Raw genomic sequence first — 24,957 nt, 5'->3', positions numbered from 1 at the left:
GAAGTGGAGTTTAATATCTGTTTAATGAAATATGTGAACTGTTGACTTCTGAGAGCAAAGGACTGAAGGCGACGTCAGCGAGTCGCCCTTTTCTACCTCCCACTTCTGCGTTGACCTCATCTGTTACAGTGAATGGCTCGCTGCTTGCTGCTCGCTTCACTCACTTGAGAAATGTTTTGGCTACAGTCGTGTTTTATTCCCAACCCCCCGAGTGTGTGTGGTCGCCCTGTCCTTTTGTGTAGCGGTTGATAAATGATAAACCTTGGTTTCCTCCTCCTCTGCCTTAAATACACACTCCGAAAAATAGTTCAACACACTTCTGAAGTTGGAGATTCTTCAGAGAATAAACACTACAGAGTATTAAATCAATACTGAACACCATATTCTGCCATTTATATTCTATTTTCAGACCCAAAACTACAACTCACATCCAACTAGGGCTGTTTTATATTAGGTTCCGTACTAAACACTCTTTACAACAATATTTTCTTGTCATTTAGGGGTTCATTTAGCTCTTCATCACTGATGCTTACAGTAAAATTGCCCGAATAGTAACAAAAACAAGCACCGAGAAGAGCGAACGTGACAAAGTGGAGTCTGTGCAGGAATTGTTTATATGGAAGTGCCAAATATAACAAGAAAATAATCAAATGTGATTAAGTGCAGTTTTCAGACAGTGACAAATGAGAGAACCGTATTTCCTCAAATAAAAGCCAAGAGTCAGTTACGAACCAGGCTTCTAATAATAGCCTGTGTCAATATCAACGTTAACGAGTTAAAAACTGGTTCAGAATTACAAAAAATAATATGCATAAACTTGTGGTGCCAGTTAAGCACAATGTTCAACTGTACAAGTTTAATTTAATACATTTAATAATATAATCCGGTTGTTTTTAACACCTCTACAAAACTCATCCGAAGTGTTGTTAGAGTTCAGTCACTGCAGGTGTGTGTCATCTGAAGAAACACAAGAGGAAGGCGAAGTTTGCACAACAGTAACTTTGCTAAGCAATGAACAAAAACACTAGTTATTTTATTTTGCAGTGGTTAAGGAAGTGTTTTGTTTTTAGAGACATGCATCGCAGTATGTTTAATATTGAAACCGTTAGCAGATGAAAACCAACAGAGGAAATAAGAAATATAGGCCTGTCTTTAATCTGATATTTTCATTTTCTCATTGCTTTCCACGTACATTTTTTTTTTTACATTAATTTCATTCTAGCACTTTACGTGTGATGATAAAGAGCAGAAGAAGTGGATGAGGCTGATAAGTCAAGTTACAAGTCTTGATCAAAGGAGAAAAACAGTTGAAGGTAGTTAACATTAGCATGCTAGGTAACTACTACTGTCGAACCAGATTTTTATGGATTTTCCCGATACGGAATATGATTTTCATGAGGTGTCACATCTTCATATTTCATGTTTCATTTATCAGTTTTGTACAGTTCCGAATGAATGTAAATTGAGTAATGGTTGAAGCTAGTTAACATTAGCATGCTAGCTAACTACTACTGTCAAACCAGATTTTTATGGATTTCCCTGATGCAGAATATGATTTTCATTAGGTGTCACATCTTAAAACTTCATGTTTCATTTATCTGTTTAGTCTAGTTCAGGAGAATGAAAATAAAGTAACAGTTGAAGCTAGTTAACGTTAGCATGTTAGCTAACTACTATTACCATCAAAATAGATCTTTATGAATTGCCCTGATACAGAACAGGATTTTCATTAGCTGTCACATCTTCATATTTCATGTTTCATTTATCAGTTTTGTACAGTTCCGAATGAATGTAAATTGAGTAACAGCTGAAGCTAGTTAAGATTAGCATGCTAGCTAACTACTACTGTTGAACCACATTTTTATGGATTTCCCTGATACAGAATATCATTTTCATTAGGTGTCACATCTTCATACTTCATGTTGCGTTTATCTGTTTTGTACAGTTCAGGAGAATGTAAATAACAGTTGAAGCTAGTTAACAGTTGAAGCTAGTTAGCATGCTAGCTAACTTTTTTCTTTGTTACCTCCGTTTGGTTATGTTTTCATGTTTGTCTGTTAGCAAGATAACTCAAAAAGTTATGGACAGATTTGGATGAAATTTTCAGGAAATGTTGATACTGGCACAAGGAACAAATGATTAAATTTTGGTGGTGATCGGGGGGGTGGGGGGCGATGACACAGATCTGCGTAGGCGAAGGTCTCTGCTCTCCGAATGCTTTTCTAGTTATTTATTTTTTGTGGCATCTGTTGGTCTTATTTTTTGTATGTTTGAAAGACTGAATATGAATTAAAATACATTGATAAAACTAGAAAAGCACTCGGAGAGCGCAGACCTCTGCCAAGGCAGATCAGTGGGCCCCTGTGGCCCCCCCACCCCTCCACCCCCGATCACCACCAAAATGTAATAATTTTTTCCTTGTGCCAGTATCAACATTTCCTGAAATTTTCATCCAAATCCATCCATAACTTTTTGAGTTATCTTGCACACAGACAGACAGACAAACCATCGCTGGCAAAAACACAACCTCCTTGGTGGAGGTAAAAAACACAAAAACTTCAACCTTTGTTTGGGCCTAACTTTCAGAAGTTACAACAGTCATACTTAACAGACAGACCTTTCGGGTTCAGGTATATTTGTCGTACAGTCAGCTGAAACCACTTCTCCTCCCACATGATCTCATTTAACTCATTAGGTGCGTTTCAAACTGACTGTCTGCAGCAGCGACGGTTCATTTGTGCGTTAAAGGACGTTGCATGAGTAATAATGGAGTGGAATGGATGGGCCATTGTTGCTCATGATGATCAGAGGTTAATGAAGAGCATATCATTCTGTCTGTTTGTCTGTGAAGGCAGCGTGGCTCCAGTCTGACTGCCCAACCCTCGGCCGTCCGGCGGATACGACTCTCATACGAAGCAATTATGACGTCTTTTACCCCACAACCGCTTCCCGTCTCTTCTCTGAGAGCCCGGCGAGTGAACGAGATGGAGAGTTGAAATGAGATTTGAACCGTCTCCGCTGTCACTTAGCATTAGTTTACAGGCTTTCGCTGCGAGAGCGGAGGAAGCACTTTGGAGGTTTCCAGTCAGGCTCGGTTTACTGCAAGTCATTGAGCTAGAGGATGGAGGCAGATGGAAGAGCAGCAGATACATGTGTTCATGAACTGCACGGTGTGGAGCATGACTCCCAAAAACCTGCAGTTACACCTCAAACCAGGTTTACACTGAACACACTTTAACCCTTTATAGCAGTGTTTTTCAACTGTGGGGTCACCTGGAATTCAAATGGAATCACCTGAAATTTCTAGTAATTGATTAAAAAAAAAATTACTAATAACTTTTTTTTTTAATGATTCAATGTATATTTCATAATACTTAAAACACCACACAATTTTCCTAATAAAAATCAAGTTCAAATAAAATGCAGGATATAATATCTGAGAGGGCATATGATGATTAAACCGATCATGTGACATTCCAATGTTCATAGATTATATATTTATATTTATATATATATATAGAGAGAGAGAGAGAGAGAGAGAGAGAGAGAGAGAGAGATTAATCCCGAGGGAAATTCAAGATGTTTCAGATGCTGCAGCTCTTTCATAATTCATAGTTGGACTTATTGTTTGTTCAGTATTAATTGTCAGCCTTTTAAATACAAGGAAAATAAAATTCTCCCTTCGTGTAGTAATCTACACCTGGCTTTTCTGCCTCCGTCCATAATAATATACATTATATAGACTAAATGTTGTCTAAGATTAACATTTATTTGCAACCTAGTATAGCAAACTATTACATGATCAGAAACAAATTAATTTTAGCAAAACAAATGTCTCTGTTCTGAATATCTGGGGTCGCCAGAAATTTGGGATGTTAAAATGGGGTCATGAGCCAAAAAAGGTTGGAACCACTGGTTTATAGGGAACTCATGGAAATACATTTCAACTTTAGCAACAATTCAACTTTAGCCCATAAAGACCCAGTGCTGCTTTTATGGCAGTTCCAAAATTAATTTTTCTCTCTGTTTTAATGTTTCTTAAGTGATTTATCACCGTTTATTATAATATTATCCTCTTTATTCTGTTTTTTTCAGTAAAATTCAGGCATTTTCCTGTATTTAATTAATTGATGATGTAGATGTTCATTAAAGCTCAGAATAATTTTAAAGGTTATTCTATCAAAACAACAATAACTGAAGAAAAAGCGACTTTTTCAGCAAAATATATTATTAATTGAACATAAACCCAGTGTGTCCATCCACTGTCATTGATCCAACTGCATAGATTTTACTGGTGAATCAGTGTGTTGTAGAAGATGACAGTGTTTCCATGGTAACGACTGAGCCTCTGAACATCCAAATGGGTCATATCTGATGACCATGAAAAGATGCAGAACTGTTTGTTTTTTCTTTTTCTTTTTTCTTTTTTTTTTTTTTGATTGATAATATCTGTCCTGCAACTTTTTATCATACTTGAATGGAGCAACTGTTATACACAAAATTTTCCCCCTGGGATTAATACATTTTGATCCAAATTTATATTTTTCTTCAACAATTGATTGAGACTCAACAACAAAATCGAAATTGAACAATAAAATGTAATCAGTAAATCTCAGTGTGTTCAGTGTAAACCTGTTTAACTTCAGAAAACCTACTTTGAGATGTTCTTTCTGATTTCCTGAGGACTCCAGACAAAGGTCTTCCTCTAGAACTAATGAATAACTGAACTAACTAACTAACACTGATCTTCAAATGGTGGCAACACTTCAAAAATGCAGGATCACACCATTAAAGCCAGGCAACAACACATGGATGTAAAGAAAAGGCTGGTTTGAGATAAGACTGACTTTATTCAATTGTCCTTAACCTCAGAGAAATAAAATAAAGGTAGAATAACATGAGGCTGATTTGCACAGATTGGATCATTACCTCTGCTAACCACACACTGGTTAGATCTGAACCCGACATCACGAGGACGTAGACAAACACGACCTTAGGATATCAAAGCGGGCTGCAGGTTTGGAAGCCAATTCAAGCCAATTCATATTTTCTGCTTATTACCCCACCACCTGAAGGGGAGGCAAGGGGTATTATTTTTGGTTTGGTTTTTTTCTTTGTTTGTTACTTCCATTTGGTTATGTTTTCATGTTTGTCTGTTAGCAAAATAACTCAAAAAATTATGGACAGATTTGGATGAAATTTTTAGGAAATGTTGATACTGGAACAAGGAACAAATGATTACATTTTGGTGGTGGTGGTGGTGGGGTGGGATGGGGGGGGGACTGACCTGCCTTGGCGGAGGTCTGCACTCTCTGAGTGCTTTTCTATGTAGGTTGTTTCTTTGTTTGTTAAGACTTTAGCAGCAAAACTATTACTTCAATTCATAGCAGATTGGGTTTATAGATTGCCAGCGACCCAGAATAGAATAGATCTGATTACATTTTGGGAACAGTGGATCAAAGTTCCCATTTTTAATGAATTTTTTTTAAATCTTTTTTTTTTTCCCCATTTACTTATAATGGGGAAAATTTTTACATGTCTGTAGCAGCAAAACTATTGTTTGAATTCAAACCAAACTGGGTTTATAGATTGCCAGTGATGCAGGATAGATGTGGTTACATTTTGAGAAAAGTAGGTCAAAGTTCAAATTATTTATGATTAAAAAAAAAAAAAGTTCTTCTTCCATTGATAATGGGTGAAATTTAAAATCACAACCCCAATTTTATGGATGTTGTCCACGTTCAGCCTTTTCCTCTCCATGAGGACACATTATAGAGAAAAGGATGAACACAGCTTTAGGTCTGAAAACAGTGGTCGATCATAATAATAATAATAATAATAATAATAATAATAATAATAATACATCACACTTATATAGTGCTTTTTTGGACACTCAAAGAGGCTTCACAAACAAACAAAACAAAAGAACAGAGAGAACAAAGGGGCTCAAGAAAATGCAAGTTTGAACAGGTGAGTTTTGAGTAATGATTTGAAGTTTTGTGTTGAGTCCAAGTTCCTGATGTGTTGTGGGAGTGAGTTTTATAGGGTGGGGGCAGCTGCAGCAAAGGCTCGGTCCCCCAAGGTTCGGTGATCATCAGCAAATTATGTTTGTGGACATAAATAGTAACTGAAAACCCTTGGTCCATTGTCCATTTGAAGCAGCCGTAGGCTTTTGGTTTTGTAGAAGCCTTTATTGAATATTAACTGAGTTTAACACTGACTGGAAATAAGAATAAAAGAATTGGAAGAATGGGAACTATTGTCGTTTGGTATCGGTATCGGTTATGAGAAGCAGGAAGTTATCGGTTACCACACGCGTTCCTAAAGAGGGGTACTTGGAAGAAGCCCAGAGGGTAATTGAAAGTTTTTTTGGGGAAAAATACATTAAATAAGTCATCATGTACAGAATAGAAAATAAATAATGAGAATTAATGCTGAAATATAAAACACAATAAATACATTCATATAATAGTTTTATTGTTTGTCATCTTGTTTAAGCTTTGGTAACGTTTGAAGAACATTTATATTTTATATTATTACCTACGCCAGGAGGTATTGTGATCACTTTGCTTTGTGTTTGCGTGTGTGTTTGTTTGTTAGCAAGATAACTCAAAAAGTTATGGATGGATTTTCATGAAATTTTCAGGAAATGTTGATACTGGCACAAGGAACAAACGATTAAATTTTGGTGGTGATTCGGGGGGGGGGGGGGGGGGTGCGCTGATCTGTCTTGGCAGAGGTCTGCACTTTTCTTTTTCAAAATGAGTTTGTTTGAATAGCTAAGTAACTTTTTTTGTTGATGAAAGGTTCATTTAAGTAACGACCAATTTAATTATCTTTCGTCTTAATGAGAGAGAGCACTTTTCAGTTTATGTTTTGCAAAAAATTGACATTAAAATGGTTTTATTTTTTATATATTACAGTTAAATATATGCTTTTTTTTTTTTTTTTTTTTTTACAAAGTTTTAAAAATACAGACACCTTTGGTACAGGAACAAGTTTTGCTTAATTTTTTTCCAATCACAAATGCTGAAATGAGAGTTGGGGGGGTATATCTCAGGGGGTACTCCACTGTAAAAAGTTGGAAAACCACTGGGTTATTGGTATCGGTTGTAAAAAAAACAATTATGGTGTATCCCTAATTATGACATTTGCTATTATTGTTTTGTAACCCAGACCCGTATAACAAAAGAAACCCCTGAATTTGTTCTGTTTTGCTGATGCAGAAGTGCAGCTGTTGTTCAAACCCTGAGGTCACCGGGCTCGTGATCACGTGGTCTCGTAGAGCGTTGCGATCCGACCGCAGATCCGGCCTCTGGTGAACTCCATCAATGAAGCCAGTTTGGGTGGATTTCCAGATGCTCACGTCTTCACCCTCAGATTCTCATACTCATACGTTCATGTGTGTGTTTGTCTGCAGGCGGACTATGAGGTAACGCCAGACGAGAAGAGAAAGGAGTGCGGTCAGGAACTGGTGGAGAAATATTTCAACCCAAAGGTAAATGTTAAAGTCGGTGGGTAAAGTCGTTTTTTTTTTTAGGAATGACGAATAAAGGGGTGGAGCTTTTATTTTTAACATTTATATCTGCAGAAACAGTTCCACTTATGTCATGGTGATCCAAATCAGACATCCACACTAACAGGTTTACTACAGAATCTGAAACATTCACACTGAAGTTAAAAACTACAAGTATTTGCAGAGAATGAAGACAAGCGTGAAATAGAATTTGGTGAAAATTGTACTTCGTTACGCAGAAGAAATGGGACAAATAGTTTGTTTTGTATTTGGAAAAATTAAACCCATTAAACCAGACCGGACCCGTTAAACCAGATCAGACCCGTTAAACCAGACCGGACCCGTTAAACCAGACCAGACCCATTAAACCAGACTGGACCCATTAAACCAGACCCAGACTGGACCTATTAAACCACATTAGAACCATTAAACCAGACCGGACCTATTAAACCAGACCAGGCCCATTAAACCAGACCAGACCCATTAAACCAGATCAGATCCACTAAACCAGACTGGACCCATGAAACCAGATCAGATCCACTGAACCAGACTGGACCCTTGAAACCAGAGCAGATCCATTAAACCAGACTGGACCCATTAAACCAGACCCAGATCAGACCCATTAAACCAGACTAGAACCATTAAACCAGACCGGACCCATTAAACCAGACCAAATCCATTAAACCGGACCAGACCCATTAAACCAGACCCAGATCCATTAAACCAGACCCAGATCCATTAAACCAGACCCAGATCCATTAAACCAGACCAAATCCATTAAACCAGACCAAATCCATTAAATCAGACCCAGATCCATTAAACCAGACCGGACCCATTAAATCAGACCCAGATCCATTAAACCAGACTAGATCCATTAAACCAGTCCTGGACTGGACCCATTAAACCACACTAGAACCATTAAACCAGACCGGACCAATTAAACCAGACTGGACCCATTAAACCAGACCCAGATCAGACCCATTAAACCAGACTAGAACCATTAAACCAGACCAAATCCATTAAACCAGACCAAATCAATTAAACCAGACCAGACCCATTAAACCAGACCCAGATCCATTAAACCAGACCAAGATCCATTAAACCAGGCTGGACCCATTAAACCAGACCCAGATCAGACCCATTAAACCAGACCCAGATCCATTAAACCAGACCAAGACCCATTAAATCAGACCGGACCCATTAAATCAGACCCAGATCCATTAAACCAGACTAGAATCATTTAACTAGAGCAAATCCATTAAACCAGACTGGACCCATTAAGCCAGACTAGATCCATTTAACCAGAGCAAATCCATTAAACCAGACCGGACCCATTAAACCAGACCAGACCCATTAGACCTCTCACATTTCCACCTCTATCTAGAAGATTTCACACAAAGTTATACGTTTCTTTCCCACAAATCATGACTTTTTGACTTATAAAATGATCTTTTTCTCAGACAAACATTATTCACACAAATGGTGACACAATGCAAACATGATAAACACGTGTTAATCGTCTCTTTCTATTGAACACCAGTCAAACTGAAGCCATACCCACCACAGAACAGAACAGAGCAGAGCAGTCAGAGTATTTGTTCTGTCATCAGGGACCAGATGGTTGACAAATAATGGTCCATTTTTCAACCCTCTGTGAACAAACACCACCTTCATGATGGTTTATGTCTTCCTCGTTCTACATTCAAGCAGGGTGCCGGCTGCAGAACTCCACCCCGTTTACAGAAGGAAATGAACAATCCTATCAGTGTTTTAATGAATGTCCATATTTGCTTAATCTTCATCTCTATTTGATTTCCTATAATTCAGCTTCAACTTTTCAAACTACAATCAACAACAAGCAAAAGAACCATCAAAGTAAAATATTGAGTCACACTAAAGAAAACTTTGCAAGAACATTTTTTTTTTTTTAAAGTCAAATTAACTCCATCAATGCTTCGTGATGGAAATTAACCCATAAAGACCCAAACATCCACAGTTGACCACAACCATCTACTGATTTAAAGTGTTTACTTTTTATTTATTTATTTTTTTTAAATGTATTTATTTGCACATCATAAAACAACAAGAGAAAATAAAAAAACAACAACATTCAAAGAAGTAACATCATAATGCAGGAGAGGTTAGAAGCCAAAAAAGGCTAATAGGAATACCTCCCCGGAAATAAACAATACACTGGAAAAAAAAAGAAAAAGAATCAAAAATACAATATAACTGAAATAATCAACTAAAGTAAAAATAAAAAATGCAAATCATCAAATACAAATCAAATGATACACAGCCTTACATTTTTTTAATGAATTAGAGTCCTTTTCAGATGCTTTTTAAACAATAATAAAGAAGATGTTGATTGAAGTTCAGGTCATAGATTATTCCACAGATTTGGTCCACGATATTTTAGACAATACTGTTTAATACCTGTTGATCCACTAATCGTATCAGTACATGCCAATAATTGGTGTAAAATACAGTTTGTCATCTTTTCATGGTCATCATTTTCGACCCATTTGGACGTTCAGAGGCTCCGTAGTTACTGTGGAAACACCGTCATCTTCTACAACATTAATTCACCAGTAAAACCCCTGGAGTTGGATCAATGACAGTGGATGGAAATGTTTGTTTTTATTGTTCAGTTTTTGATATTTTGCTGAAAAAGTTCTCTCTGTTTCTGATATAATAACCCTCAATTTTAATCTGAGCTTTAATAAACATCTACGACCCAATCCAAATTCACCCCTCGGCCCTTACACTTGACATGGAGTTGCAAGGGTTAGGGCAGTGTTTTTTCAACCTTGGGGTCGGGGCCCCTCGTGGATTTCAAATGGGGTCGCCTGAAATTTCTAGTAATTGATTAAAAATTTTTAAAAATCCAACTTACTAATAAAAAATGTATGGTGAGTTGAGAGAGACGATCACAATACATAAAAGACAAACTGAAGCTGAAACTGAAGCACTGTGGTTCTGTTTATCTGTCAAATGTTCATTGTGGTCAGTTTCAGATGCTGCAGCTCTTTCATAATTCATAGTTTGAGTTCTTGTTTGTTCAGTATTAATTGTCAGCCTTGTAAATCCAAGCTGGACTGACTGTACATATCCTGAACAAGGAAAATCAAATTCTCCCTTTGTGCAGTAATCTACACCTGGCTTTTCGGCCTCCGTCCAGAATAATATACATTATATAGACTAAATGTCTAAAATTAAGGGTTTTTTGCAACATAGTATAGCAAACTATTACATGAGCAAAAACAAATTAATTTTAGCAAAAAAAAATGTCTCTGGGGTCGGCAGAAATGTGTGATGTTACAATGGGGTCATGAGTAAAAAAGGTTGGAACCACTTTCTTAAACCAATGCATTGATCCGTTAGAGCCAAAGAACAATCACCAACCCTCCGTCACTTCCTTAAAAACACATTTTTTATTCTGACTTCTGTGTATTTGCTTTATGTCACTTCAGTCCGTTTACACTCATCTGCACCCTCTGTGTCTGCATTCTAGCCTGAACATGTACAAGTCAGAGGATAATAATCACTTAGCAGCTCTGCCTCTGTTATGACTGTATCATCAGAACTGAGTCAGTGTTTTTACCTGGACATCATATTATTGTTTTTTTTTTTTTTGTTTTCCAGTCAGAGGACCATGTGCCTGAGGTGGAGGAGGCCATGATGGCTCAGTGTGCTGAGCGGCTGCAGGACGAGGCCTGCAAAGAGCTGTTCAAGGACTGTACCAAGTAAGAGGAGTTCACATGCACTTACAGGCCTTTTACTGAACTGATGTGTCTGTTCTACCGGTTTAAGAAACCAGCCTGTCCACGATGATGGAGAGTGGACAAAAAAAATAAAGTATTTTTACTATTATTATCATTATCACTACTACTGCAACCACTACAACTACTGCAACTACAACAACTACTACTACTACAACTGCTACTAGTACTAGCACTACGACTACAACAACTACTAGTACCATCATTTTTACTACAACTACTACTACTGCAATCACAACTACTACTGCGACTACTCATTTTTACAACTACTACTACTGCAACCACTACAACTACTGCAACTACAACAACTACTACTACTACAACTGCTACTAGTACTAGCACTACGACTACAACAACTACTAGTACCATCATTTTTACTACAACTACTACTACTGCAATCACAACTACTACTGCAACTACTACTACCATCATTTTTACAACTACTACTACCATCATTTTTACTACTACTACTACAACTACTAAGACTACCATCATTTTTACTACTACAACTACTACTACTGCAATCACAACTACTACTGCGACTACTACTACCATCATTTCTACAACTACTACTACCATCATCATTTTTACTACTACTACTACTACAACAACTACTAAGACTACCATCATTTTTACTACTACTACTACTACTACTGCAACCACAAATATTACTGCAACTACTACTACCACCATCATTTTTACTGCTACTACTACTGCAACTACTACTACTACCATTATTTTTATAACTACTACTACCACTACCATCATTTTTACTACTATTACTGCAACTACTACTACTACCATCATTTTTACCACTACTACTGCAACTACTACTACTACCATCATTTTTACTACTACTACAACTACTAATACTACCATCATTTTTACTACTACTACTACTACTACTGCAACTACTACTACTACTACCATAATTTTTACAACTGCTACCATCATTTTTACAACAACAACTACTACTACTACTACTACTACTACTACTACTGCAACTACTACTACTACTACTGCAACTACTACTACTACCATCATTTTTGCAAGTACTACTACTACTACTACCATCATTTTTACTACTACTACTACCATTATTTTTACTACTACTACTACTACCACCATCATTTTTACTACTACTACTACTACCATCATTTTTACTATTACTACTGCAACTACTACTACTACTACTACTACCACCATCATTTTTACAACTACTACTGCAACTACTACAATCAATTTTACTGCAACTACTACTACTACAATCAATTTTACTACTACTGCCACTACCACCATCATTTTTACTACTACTACTACTACTACTACTACTACTACTACTACTACTAATGGAAGGCTAATGAAGTGCTCCTCTGTAATCTGTGGGTGTGTTTGCATTATTCTGGGATACATTTGTCATAATTATTTTTCATAGATAAATTATAACCATAGACTGCACATCAAATGTCTGAGTAATAAACATAGAAACTATTTGAGTAAATCCAAGTTACAACGGTAGAAAAGAACACTTGAGGGGAATGAGGGGGAATGGATGAGTGTATTATGGGATAATGGCTGAAAATATTCTGGAAAATAATTTCAGGGAAAGAGTGGGAACCCTGATCATGATAATCTCTTGATCTTGTGTGATCTATAGAGATTATATACAATAATACAATAAGAATAATCCTGTCAAAAAGCCCATCAGTGGTATGGGATGTGTTAACTGACTCTTTCATGTGTTCAGGTCTCTATAATTGTATTCAGACCTCCTTTTAACCGTATCAGAGTTAAGTCACATCGACACTTCCTTTGATTACAACATTTTATTTTGATGATATCATCTTTGTATCAGAGAAATCAGGTTTTTAGGTAAGCAGGCCGGATTTACGAAGAATCCGTTGCGCTTTGGGCTGCAGACTGTGTTCACTTCATTGTTCGCGGCACATGTAACAAAATTCGTTTTTTATTTTTAAAGCAGTTCACAAAATTATTTCCCCTAAGAGATGTGCAGACAGAGCCTAAAAGCTAATCGTGGCTTATCATGTGGCTGCGAAGATCTTCTCTACTGGTGATTAAACCAGCAGATACTCATTCCATTATGTCATTTAATATTATTGTCTGTGGGGAAATGAAAGGGTACTTTCCAAACCAGGGGCATCAAAATATCTTGTTATTACCAAGCCTGTGGTGGATAATAAAGGCTTTATGCAAGTGTTGATGTAAAATCCAAATTCTACATTTTGGGTTTAACCCTTAGGGGTCTGAGCCTATTTTGGCTACCTTTGAGTACTTTTGATTTTGCCTTTATATAGTATATAAACAAATGTTTACTATACCCATGTTTGGTATCTTTTTTTTCAGCACAACTTCATCTATCTCATCTGTCTATTATTTTTTCACTTTAACCTACTATATCAACACAAAAGGCCAAAAAACACACAAAAAATATAAAATCCGACTGGAAAAATGTATATAATTCATTGCATAAACAACACAAAGATGCTTAACGAACCTTTTCAAAGACTATAAAAGTGAATATTGGTTCCAAATATTAGGTATATGAAATCAAAATTGTAATAAATTAAAACTATACTCAAATATTTGACATAAAAGCATATTGACAGAAAATTCCAGTTCTTTGAAACTGGAGCCTTTACTGGTCCTTCTGAACAACCAAAAACATTTTTTTTTCCCAAGTATCAGTTTCCATGTATGAGTTTCAATTTTGTATCATATTTGAGCCATCGGGTCTCAAAGCTCAAATATTATTATTTTTGAACAAACAAAAACGTAATATAACACAAACATGTCTAACAAATTGGTAATTCCTTTTCTAAATGGTCAAAGTTCTTCCTCCTTCCTCATTAATGACAGTCTTGTAGTGTCACTGGAAAGGCCTCTGGTGAATTCCTCCCCCCTGGTGGATTATCTGTGTATTGCATGTGTCTAATTGTATACATCAGGTTTTTCGGAAAAAAAAAAGTCACAGTGATCATGTAGAGGGCTTCAAAACTCATGGATCAAATATGATACGTTTGGCGTTCTAGGGTTAAAAACAGGAGCAGCTGAAGGTAAACTAAAATGTAATTATTGATTTAAAACACAAAATATTTGAAACGTACAATGTTCTAGCAGAAGTACCAAAAAGTAAAAGTGACAAAGATGAATTAAAAACAAAGACAAAAAGCAGCTGGAAGTAAAATAAGAAGTGAATAGTACAAGTAAAGTATGACTAATGCAAAGATAATAAACAGAATCATGGAAAAATAACAGATCTTATCTTAAAAACCTTTGTATGCTAAAGGTTAGCGGTGTGAGCTCTCATCCCAAAATATCTCAACCTCAAATTGCTCAGATACTTGAAAAGAAATCCTGTGGTACCTCAACAATCGAGCATTTCAAAGAACATCAGAAACGGCACCGCAGGCCTCGGCGTCTGCTCTGCCTCTGGTGTCTGGTTTTGGAAAACTCTCAAGTGTTTGAAGTCACAAGTGATGTTCAAGTGAAATCACGAGTCGCACTGACCGATTAGTTTGGACCAAAGCAGTTTTCTAGATTTATTATATGCTTAAATGATAAAGCAGCAGCTCCAGACTTCAACTACAATTTATCTTTTGATGGAAAACTATTTTTATGGAGGTGGATGGAAAACGATCATTATGAGGTTTATTTAATGTGGAGTCCATTTGTTCACAAGTTTTTATACGATACTGGATGAATCAGAATCACAATATTTTATTAGTCCCAGGGGGAAATTATTGGGAGTTACAGTAGCTCTGTTCAAGTAGTAGGAAAGAAATTATCAATAGAACAGAAAAAGAAAAACATATAATTATATATAAAGCTCTAAATACACACACACACACACACACACACACACACATTAGGGTTGGAAAAGGCCAATATGATACGCATCTCCAGACAGCATCACCCAAATCACGATACAGAGCAATTAAACACATTCTGATTCAATAAGCTCATTCTGGTTAAAAAAAAAAAATGCAGAGCAATTCCATGAGCTTGATTATTTATTTATCAAATAACACCATGACTTCACAAAGTGGCTTTTGTGTAATTTCAGAACACGTGCCTCACATACAGTCAGTGAAAAAATTAGGACTTTGTTTCCAAAGTCGTTTCTCTGCAGGTTTCCCACACTCAACTTCTTGCTCCCTCGCCGAATCAATTTGTAATGTAATATATTTGTAATGTAGGTAAAACAGAAAAAGGTTCTGTCACTTTAAGAGACACCTGCGCAAGGTATTCTGGGATGTGCTGTTGGATATATATGTCGCTGTTTCAGGAAGTATCTTTGGTATGTACGGCAGTATTCAGTACAGTTGATATAGTAAAAGTACACATTAAGAAACCACTTTTGGAGGTGCAGGAGACTTTCATGAGCAATTTTTCATCAAATCTGTGAAACCTTAGTCATAGCCTACGTATCATAAATCTTTAAGTCTTTCTGTGATTACTCATCTGAATCTCTTGCATTACGGTGAACAATTTCTTAGTGCCATCCACCATAAACAAACCACGTGTTTACAAACAGAGCCAGTAGGTAACTGGGGCATCTTCAGAATTTTGTCGCGACATGCACTACAGACACGACGCGGAAACGGCAGGAGCTCCCTTCCCTCTATGCATATCCCCCCAGCTGTTTCCGCGTTTCAGCCGTTTCCGCATCGTTTCATCCATATAATATCATATGCTCACGCTGCCGCTGTCAGGCGGTGGCACGAGCCTTCGCCTCCCACAATGCACGTTGCTACAAAATTCCAAAGATGCCCGAGTTACCTCCCGACTCTGTTTGTAAACATGGTTTGTTTATGGTGGATGGCACTAAGAAATTGTTCACCGTAATGCAAGAGATTCAGGTGAGTAAGGACAGAAAGACTTACAGATTCATGATATTGTGGATATGACTGAGGTTTTACAGATTTGATGAAAAATTGGTCACAAAAGTTCCCACACCTTTAACCCTTTCATGCATGAATTATGAGACCCTTAATCAAGATTTTTTTCCTGGGTGTTTTTATTCATCTTTAGGCATGAAAAAAAAAACATGCCTAAAGAAAATTTTCTTCTGAACCTATTTTTCATGGAGCCGCAAAAACCATGCGTTTAATTTTTGGAGCAAAGAAACATGTATTTACTGATACACTGTGTGAAAACTATGAAATAAAAACATTTTTAATGCTTATTATAGGTCATTCATTTCTCAGACGGGTAGTTGTTTGTTTACTTGCTTTACTAGTTTGTCTGATAAACGAATTACCTACACTATTAAAAAAAATTTTAAAAAAAAGCAAAAAAAACGGTAATATTCCGGCAGCAGGGGTGCCGAAAAAATACTGTAAAATAACGGAAAATAACCATCTCATAAAACTACAGTAATTTTCCATATTAAACTACAGTTTTTTGCTCTAAGTTTATATGAGATTTTGCATTTTGTTTGACTTTTTAATGTTTAATAAAGAATATTTAAATGTATTAAAACAATCAAATTACCTATAAATAAATAAATAAGTATAGAGGCCCAAAACGGAATCTGGCCCGATTCAGAATCGGGCCGGCCCAGAATGGAATTCTATTCTAGGCCGGCCTAGAATGGAATCCTGCTGCTATAATGTTATTTTTATACCATGTTTAATGCAAATGATCTAAATTATAACAAAAATCAATACATGGAATTTGCAAATACGTGAAAAAAAATGAAACAAACAACATTTTAATTGTAAACTATAATACACTTTATTTACAAGTAGAACCTAGTGGTACTCCCCACCAATATATGGTACAGTGAAATCGACTGAAATTGACAATTGTTACTCAAGGTATGTAAGACTGAAAATGTAAAATTATGACAAATTATGGAATTATGGATCATTTGCATTAAACATGGTATAAAAATAACATTATAGCAGCATTATAGCATTCACAGTACTTACATTGCATTTTTACATTTCCCTTTGTTTGAAAAGGAGTAGGCAGAAGTATAAACTCATATGTTTCCATTACACACACAACTCTAATGAACTGGTTTAAATAAAGAACAGCGCAAAACAATACAGCTATAGTTCTGTCTTGAAACTCCTGTGATTCAAACAGCTAAAGGCCAGACAATGACAGACGCCTTTTGAACACCCACAGTCGAGCACCAGAGCCACGGCAATAACCAGAGACATCGGCATTTTCATTGTCGCTGATATGAGGCCATTTTACTATTTTGCACATATTGTTTGCACTTTTTAAAAAAAATAAATATTTATTTTTATTTGTGGAAAGAAGTTCAGCAGGTAAAAGCTCATGCATGGCTCAAGGTTATAATAGTTTTGGATTTTTCATTATAGTTTAGTTTTATTTAGTTTTGACCTTTTTTCCCTCTAATTCAGTTAGTTTTAATTAGTTTTTAGAGCAGGTTTGCTAGTTATTATTAGTTTTCATTTTTTTCTAAATGCTTAGTTTTAGTATTAGTTTAAGTTTTTTCATAACTTTTATCTTCCTCGCCACTGTATTCAAATAAATCCCAGACAGGACTCTGCTGCTTTCTCCAAACTTTAGTCTCCATGTTTCCAGGTAGAGTGGAGATGAGAAGCCGACTCTAAACAACATGCGACAAGAAATTATCCCCGGAAGTGTCGGAAGGTGCCGCTAGCTAAAATTGCTAAAGTTGCTAAAAATTGCTAAAATCAATTTCGTATCAATCCGACAATGACAAAGACGAAAACGAAAGGAATTTTGTCCATAATTTTATCTGTTTTAGTTAGTTTTGTAAGCACACAATAGTTTCAATTAGTTACAGTTTTTTTCTTTTAATTATAGTTTTTATTTATTTCAGTTAACAAAAATGTTTTTACAATGATAGTTTTTGTTAACGATAATAATAATGCAAGTTATAAAATATTTCAAAATGCACCTACATTGTTTTGTAATTCTGTTAAATAAGAAAGTCTGTTTTTCCAGTCCTATACTTTATCACTGTAGTTTTAGTTTAGTATTCTTCTGTATTTGTTATTTATTTATGAATTTTTAATTTTTTATCTTATTTTTACAGTTGTTCTATGTCTTTTAATCTGCTCTTGTATTTTACTCTTATTTTGTTTTTTATTTATTTTTCTGTACAGCACTTTGGTCCACTGTGGTTGTTTTAAAGTGCTTTACAAATAAAGTTGGATTGGATAGTTTTCTAAAAAGTATTGTGAAATATCATCTCATCTTATTCACGTGAACCCAATATTGTGTATCATATTGTCTCGTGAGCTGATCGTATTGTCACACCCCTACTAAGTACTGTGTCTGTATTAATGGATAAAAAGTAGAAATATAAAAGACATAATATTAAGAGCACTTTAACCCTTTCATGCATGAATTATGACAACCTTAGCTGAGATTTTATTCCTGAGTGTTTTTATTCCTCTTTAGGCATGAAAAAACAATCCATTTGAATTTTTTTATTGAACCTATTTTTTATGAAGGTAGATTTGTTTCTTTGTTGCTCTAACAAAAAAAAATTTCAATCAAAAAAAAAATTGCAATAAAAAAACCCTTTTCAAACAAAGAAAAAAAGTGTTGAATGAAAAAAAAAAAATTAAGATCCAAAAAGTTGCATTTGAACACTTTTTCTTTGAAAATGTTTTTTTTTTTTTTTTTTTTTTTTTTTTTTTTAGTGAAGTGATTTTTTTTTTTTTTTTTTGATTGAAAATATTTGTTTTTGGTTTGTACTTGTAGCATAATAAATGTACTGCGGTTCATTCCACTACTAGAAAACAAAGTCAAGTAAGGCAATTTTGGGTGATTTAACTGGCAAAATATTCAATAAAATAATCAGAAATATAATTAAAAGTAACAAAATAAGACAAATGCAAAAAATATTTAATATCCAAAAAATTGCATTTGAACAGTTTTTTTCTTTGATTTAGTAGGGTTTTTTTCTTGAAGTGAATTTTTTTATTTAATTGATTTTTTTTTGTTTTTTTTTGTTAAAGCAATAAAGAAACAAATCTACCTTCAAAATTTTTCATGGAGTTCCAAAAATGTCCAATCTGCTGGACACTGTGTGTTTAATTTTTGATGCAAAGAATGCAATATCAGAAAGTGGTATACTGTATGAAAACTATCATATCCAAACATTTTTAATGCAGCTAATCTGATGTTTTCTCACATTTTATCATATTCCCAATTTTTATTTGCAACTGATTTACACTCAAACATGTTACTGCAGATCAGGTTTATCAAGAACAGCAAAGTTACAGTGATGGTATGAATTGCAGTGTATGGGATGATGCATAGGCGTCCACTGTGTTGACTCATATGGAACTAAAACAACAAAACTCATGAATATACAAGAGAACAACTGTAGAATAGCTGTTCACTGTAGTGACCACTATGCATGAAAGGGTTAATAATGGATGAAAAATGGCAAAAGAAGAGAAAACAGAGTTATTGTGGAAACATGATGGACACTGTAAAAGCTTCCCTGCTCCGTCTGTAAATATAAACATGGTTGTTAACGTGCTAATTAGTAGAGATCGACCGATATGGTTTTTTTTACAGGGCCGATACCGATTATTAGTAGTTAGAGGAGGCCGATAACCGATATTTGGAGCCGATATTCATTTCCAGTAAAAGTGTAAAAATTGGCGTGAAAAATTTTGATTAACGCAAACACTAAACTTCGTTTAATGCCTAAAACATGTTTATTTAATCAAACAAATAGAAAATAATAGCTCCAGAAGTGCATGGATTTCCTAGACTCAGAAGCATCTCTTATAAAGTTGCATAAAAGCTTAAATAAATAGCTCCCTTAAATTTTTCCACAGTAAATAAAGTAAAATTGAAATATAACTATAATGACTTATCTTTGTTTTAAGTTCAAACACAACAAAAATACAGGGAGACTCTTGTAAACTCTTGGGCCACATGCTGACATCTGCTCAACTCATCATGCTTCATTTATTACAGCATTTGGGAAGCCTTAAGTTGATTTCATTATTAAATTTTATATTTTACCATGTGATAGCAGGGACCCTGTCATTCAAAACTATGCTGCTACATTATTAATGATTAATATGACAAAAGCGATATAAAAAAGTATAATAGTTGCTATGAGTGCAGTTAAACTCCTGACAGAACACAAACAGCCTTTAGGGCTTTAATGAGCTCACACAGGATTTAAAATGTTCCACCATGTTCAGATAAATCACTTCTGAATTTTACTCTCTCTCATCTTCACTTTAATTTTCAGATCATAGGACTAGAAAGCTCACAGCAACATCAGTAGTTGTGAGTTGTAGAGTTCTTCATGTGACTTTAACGCAAACACACACTATTACATTACATACCAACACAGCCTCATCCCAAATAGCCAGAAATCGACGCATGCGGTCAGAGCCCCATAGTGGCACTATTTGACGCAGAGGGTACTCCTGCGTCGGATTTCGACGCGGAAGGAGTACACACCGCAGAGAGGCGAAGTTTTCTCGTGTGAGAAGCTCCGGAGAGAAAACACGTGTTAAAGGTAAACACAGAAAACTCTTCTGAAACTGTACTAAACATCCCTGTGCTCTACATCTCACAACTACTACTAATGTTTCAGAAGAACGTCAGAGCAGAGTAAACATTAGCAGCAGCTCTGCTAACTCAGATTACCTCCTGACGTGTGTGTAAATTAGACTGCTGATAATATGGAGATGGAAACAGTCTGTGATAGAAAAGCATGTGTGTGGGATTAAGAAAGAGCGCCGAAAAAACTCAGTTCACTTGTTTTAGGGAAGCACGCTAAGGTGGAGTCTGATGAGCTTTTACCAGAACAATAGTTCATCAGTCTGGCTCTAAACGCTCTATGTATTAGTAATGGAGAGAATGTATAGAACACAGTCTCATCCCAAGTCAGTCCCAGTCTGTGTGTGAGGACAGCTTCTGCCTCAACCAATCAGAGAGAGGGAGAGGCGCGGCTGCATCTAAGATGAAATAACCCAGTTTTAAATTGATTTCTTAATATCGGCCCGTCGGATTAAAAAAAGGCTGATACCGATATATGTCAAATTTCCAAATATCGGTGCCGATAATCGGCCCGGCCGATAATCGGTCGATCTCTACTAATTAGTGCTTGTACTCATTACAGAGTCCAGGTTGCAGTAATGAAACACCAATTAGCGAGGAGCTGGAATTAAGTGTCAAAGCTTAACATAACATCAGTTAATTAGCAGTAAGGCTAGTGTTAGCGGTTAGCCGTTAGCATTAGCAGTGTTTTCAGAGTTTGAATTAGAGTCCCCTCTCGTGACTGAAAAGTGGGTGAATTAAAGAACATTTGTGGACGGAATGCTGATTAAATCCATTCAGTATCCAGTTTTTTGTTTCAAGGTTCAAGGTTACTTTATTTGTACTTGTAGGTAGATTTGTTTTGCGGTCTAGGTGATTGCTTTGGTATTACAACAAGACATACATTGAACATGTAAGACAGGTACTTGATCGAGCTTACAGACAGTACAAAAACACAGGACAAAAAGTGCTCAGTGTTCCACCATTCATCAGTATAGCAGCATGGATAAGTAAAAGAATAAAATAAATAAATAAGATCAAATAAATAAAAACAAGATGCAATAGAACACAATAAAAACCAGAAAAGATGAAAACAATCTAGGGTAAAAACCAGTATAAGAACATAAATTTAAAAAATTTGAAGTCACAATAATAATAAATAGAGCAAAGAAATAGAATAAATCACTAAAATAAGTTAGTAAAGTGCAATGTCACTATTTCTTATTGAGCTCAGTGACGGCGACAGGAACAAAGTCCTGCACCTTGGGACTAAAAACTTCCGTCCAGAGGAAAGGAGCTGAAATTCACCTTGTAAAGTTTTGTTTTTTTATCCTCGTCAGCCCACAGAAGTCAGATTTACATTTTTATGGTAAATTATGTTTTATTCAGTTTAATAATTGATCTCTCTTACAGCATAAGAACACAAATAGATAAAAAAAAATACTTATAAAACCAATTTTTAAGCTCCAGTATTTCAGTAATATGTCAAGCAGAGGGCAAACTACAGCATCAGAGCATTTTTTTTTCTCTTTTTACAAGCAAAGCTGTTAACAACAAGAAGTAGATGACTGAAGTTACAATAATTAACTAGTTATTGCACCTTTGTATTGGGTATATCGCCATTGTGCAGCCATTCTGCCAAGAAATAAAAAAATAAACAATTGGTCCTCCTGAACAACCAAAAGCATTTTTTCAAATATCAATTTCCATGTATGAGTTTCAGTTTTGTATCATATTTGATACATTGGGTCTCAGTGCTCAAATATTGTTATTTTTGAACAAACAAAAACCTAATATAACACAAACATGTCTAACAAATTGGTAATTCCTTTTCTAAATTGTCAAAGTTCCTCCTCCTTCCTCATTAATGACAGTCTTATTGTGTCACTGGAAAGGCCTCTGGTGAATGAATTCCTCCCCCTGGTGGATTATCTGTGTATTGCATGTATCTAATTGTATACATCAGGTTTTTCAAGACTAAGATTAACAGTTCTTTTCGTTCGGGTTCCACATTCAATCTCAAGTGGACAGGAAGAGTAAAATACTATCATAATAACATATAAATAATGACAACTCCAAATTTTCCTCTTTGTAAATGTAAATATTTTCATGTATTTACACTAAAACAAAGTATAATTTCGCCAAAAAAATGTGAATAACCTGAACAAATATGAACAACCTGAAATGTCTTAAGAGAAGTAAGTAGAATTTTAACAATATTCCGCCTGTTGCTAAATATTTTGTGTATTTGTAGATCCACTGTGATCTGTAAGTTATAATGTACATGTGTAAATGATAAACAGAGGCAGAGAATTGTTAAAATTACACTTATTTTTTCAGTTTGTTTATGCTATTCACATCTCTTGAAAGGATAGTTTGTAGATGTAAAGCTTTTCATAAAGTAAATTTACTCTTTTGCTGTAAAACATAGAGAAAAATTTGGAGTTGACATTATTTATATATAATTATGTTATTTTACTGGTTCGGCCCATTTCAGATCAAATTTAGCTGAATGTGGAACTGAACTAAAATGAGTTTGACACCCCTGATGTAGAGGGCTTCCAAACTCACGTATCAAATATGAGACATTTGGTGTTATAGGGTTAAAAAGGACATTAAAATGCATTAAATTAAATTTGCTGATACCTGCAGAAACCCTGAGTTATGTTCCCCCTTTAGATTATAGCCTTCATCTGTCGTTTTGAACATGTTTTGCAGATTGTTAGCTAGTCTAACTATCATAGCGTTGTGTAGTTCAGGTTTCCAAGGAAAAAGAGTGAAATATAAACATGAATACTGATAATGTAGCAAACAGGAAATCATAAAACAGTAAAATAATAAAACCTAATACGACATCATGCTGTTCTCTGGTGACTCTGTCCATTCATTCCACAGACAGTGACACATTGAGTAACATCCTCTGTTCATGCCTGTTATGTAGGCGTGGAGATGCACAGAGTCCCGTTTGTTTTTCAGGCAACATCAAGTGAATGACATGATTTACTCTGACACAGCGCACATTATTAACACTACAATCCCTCAGCTATTGCGGCATTTGTCATTTATTTAGAAAACAGTTGTACTATCCATCGTGTTTGTGTCGTTAACCCGATTTACTCTCCATTGTTGCACAGAAGCCACTCAAAACCCATTATACACTCATTTTTCTTCCAGTCCCAGCTCTGCGCAGGGTGATCTGGGGTGAAATATGTTTGCAGAACGGAAAAAATAACATTATGAGAATCCAGCAGCCTCTTTTTAAGGACTTCTCACAGCAATAATCTGATGACCATATAAACGGTGGAACAGGTTTTTCTTGCTGGAATCCTTTTCTCCACACATTTAAAGATCACTTCCTCATCAAAAAAGTATTGTCCAAGTTTGTCTAAAGTTAAGATACAAGTCATGTCTTCTCTGGAATCTGTCCGGCAGAATTCTTTCTGCCCTTGACTACATTAAACAGTGGTTTTATGGGATGTTACATCGTTTTCTCTATGTTAATATTGTGTTTGTTTGTTGATGTCCTCTTTGTTGATGTTGTGTTTGATTATTTGTTGATGTTGCGTTTGTTGATGTTGCGTTTGTTGGTTGATGCTGTGTTTGTATGTTGGTGTTGTGTTTGTTGGTTTGTTTGTTGGTTGATGTTGTGTTTGTTTGTTGATGTTGCATTATTTTGTTGGTTTGTTTGTTGGTTGATGTTGCGTTTGTTTGTTGATGTTGTGTTTGTTGGTTTATTTGTTTTTTGGTTGATGTTGTGTTTTTTGATGTTGTGTTTGTTGATGTGTTTGTTGGTTGATGTGTTTGTTGGTTTGTTTGTTTTTTGGTTAATGTTGTGTTTGTTGATGTGTTTGTTTGTTGATGTTGTGTTTGTTGATGTTGTGTTTGTTGATGTGTTTGTTGATGTGTTTTTTGATGTTGTGTTTGTTTGTTTGTTGATATTGTGTTTGTTGATGTTGTGTTTGTTGATGTGTTTTTTGATGTTGTGTTTGTTTGTTTGTTGATATTGTGTTTGTTTTTGTTTGTTGATTTGTTGGTTTGTTTAACACTCGGGGAACAAAACTATTGGTTGAATTCATACCAAATTGTGTTTATAAATTGCCAGTGACCCAGAAT

The 24,957-nt window shown here is 35.5% G+C and overlaps 1 protein-coding gene across 2 annotated transcripts in view; it reads left to right on the top strand.

Annotated features, from left to right (window-relative positions):
- grk6 (G protein-coupled receptor kinase 6) overlaps positions 1-24,957 on the top strand; it is a 149,475-nt gene that overhangs the window by 78,593 nt on the left and 45,925 nt on the right. For both annotated transcript variants that reach the window (XR_003937336.1, XM_030154607.1), the window contains exons 4-5: positions 7,421-7,498; positions 11,162-11,262. Coding sequence is in view for 1 of the 2 variants with exons in the window: in XM_030154607.1 (XP_030010467.1) it covers positions 7,421-7,498; positions 11,162-11,262 (179 nt within the window). In the remaining variant the exon portion in view is untranslated. The remainder of the gene's footprint in view (positions 1-7,420; positions 7,499-11,161; positions 11,263-24,957) is intronic.

Source organism: Sphaeramia orbicularis, chromosome 14 (assembly GCF_902148855.1).
Source record: "Sphaeramia orbicularis chromosome 14, fSphaOr1.1, whole genome shotgun sequence".
In the NCBI taxonomy this organism is placed as follows: Eukaryota; Metazoa; Chordata; class Actinopteri; order Kurtiformes; family Apogonidae; genus Sphaeramia; species Sphaeramia orbicularis.
The sequence above is the reverse complement of the archived record's forward strand: the minus strand, read 5'-3'. Positions and strand labels throughout refer to the sequence as shown.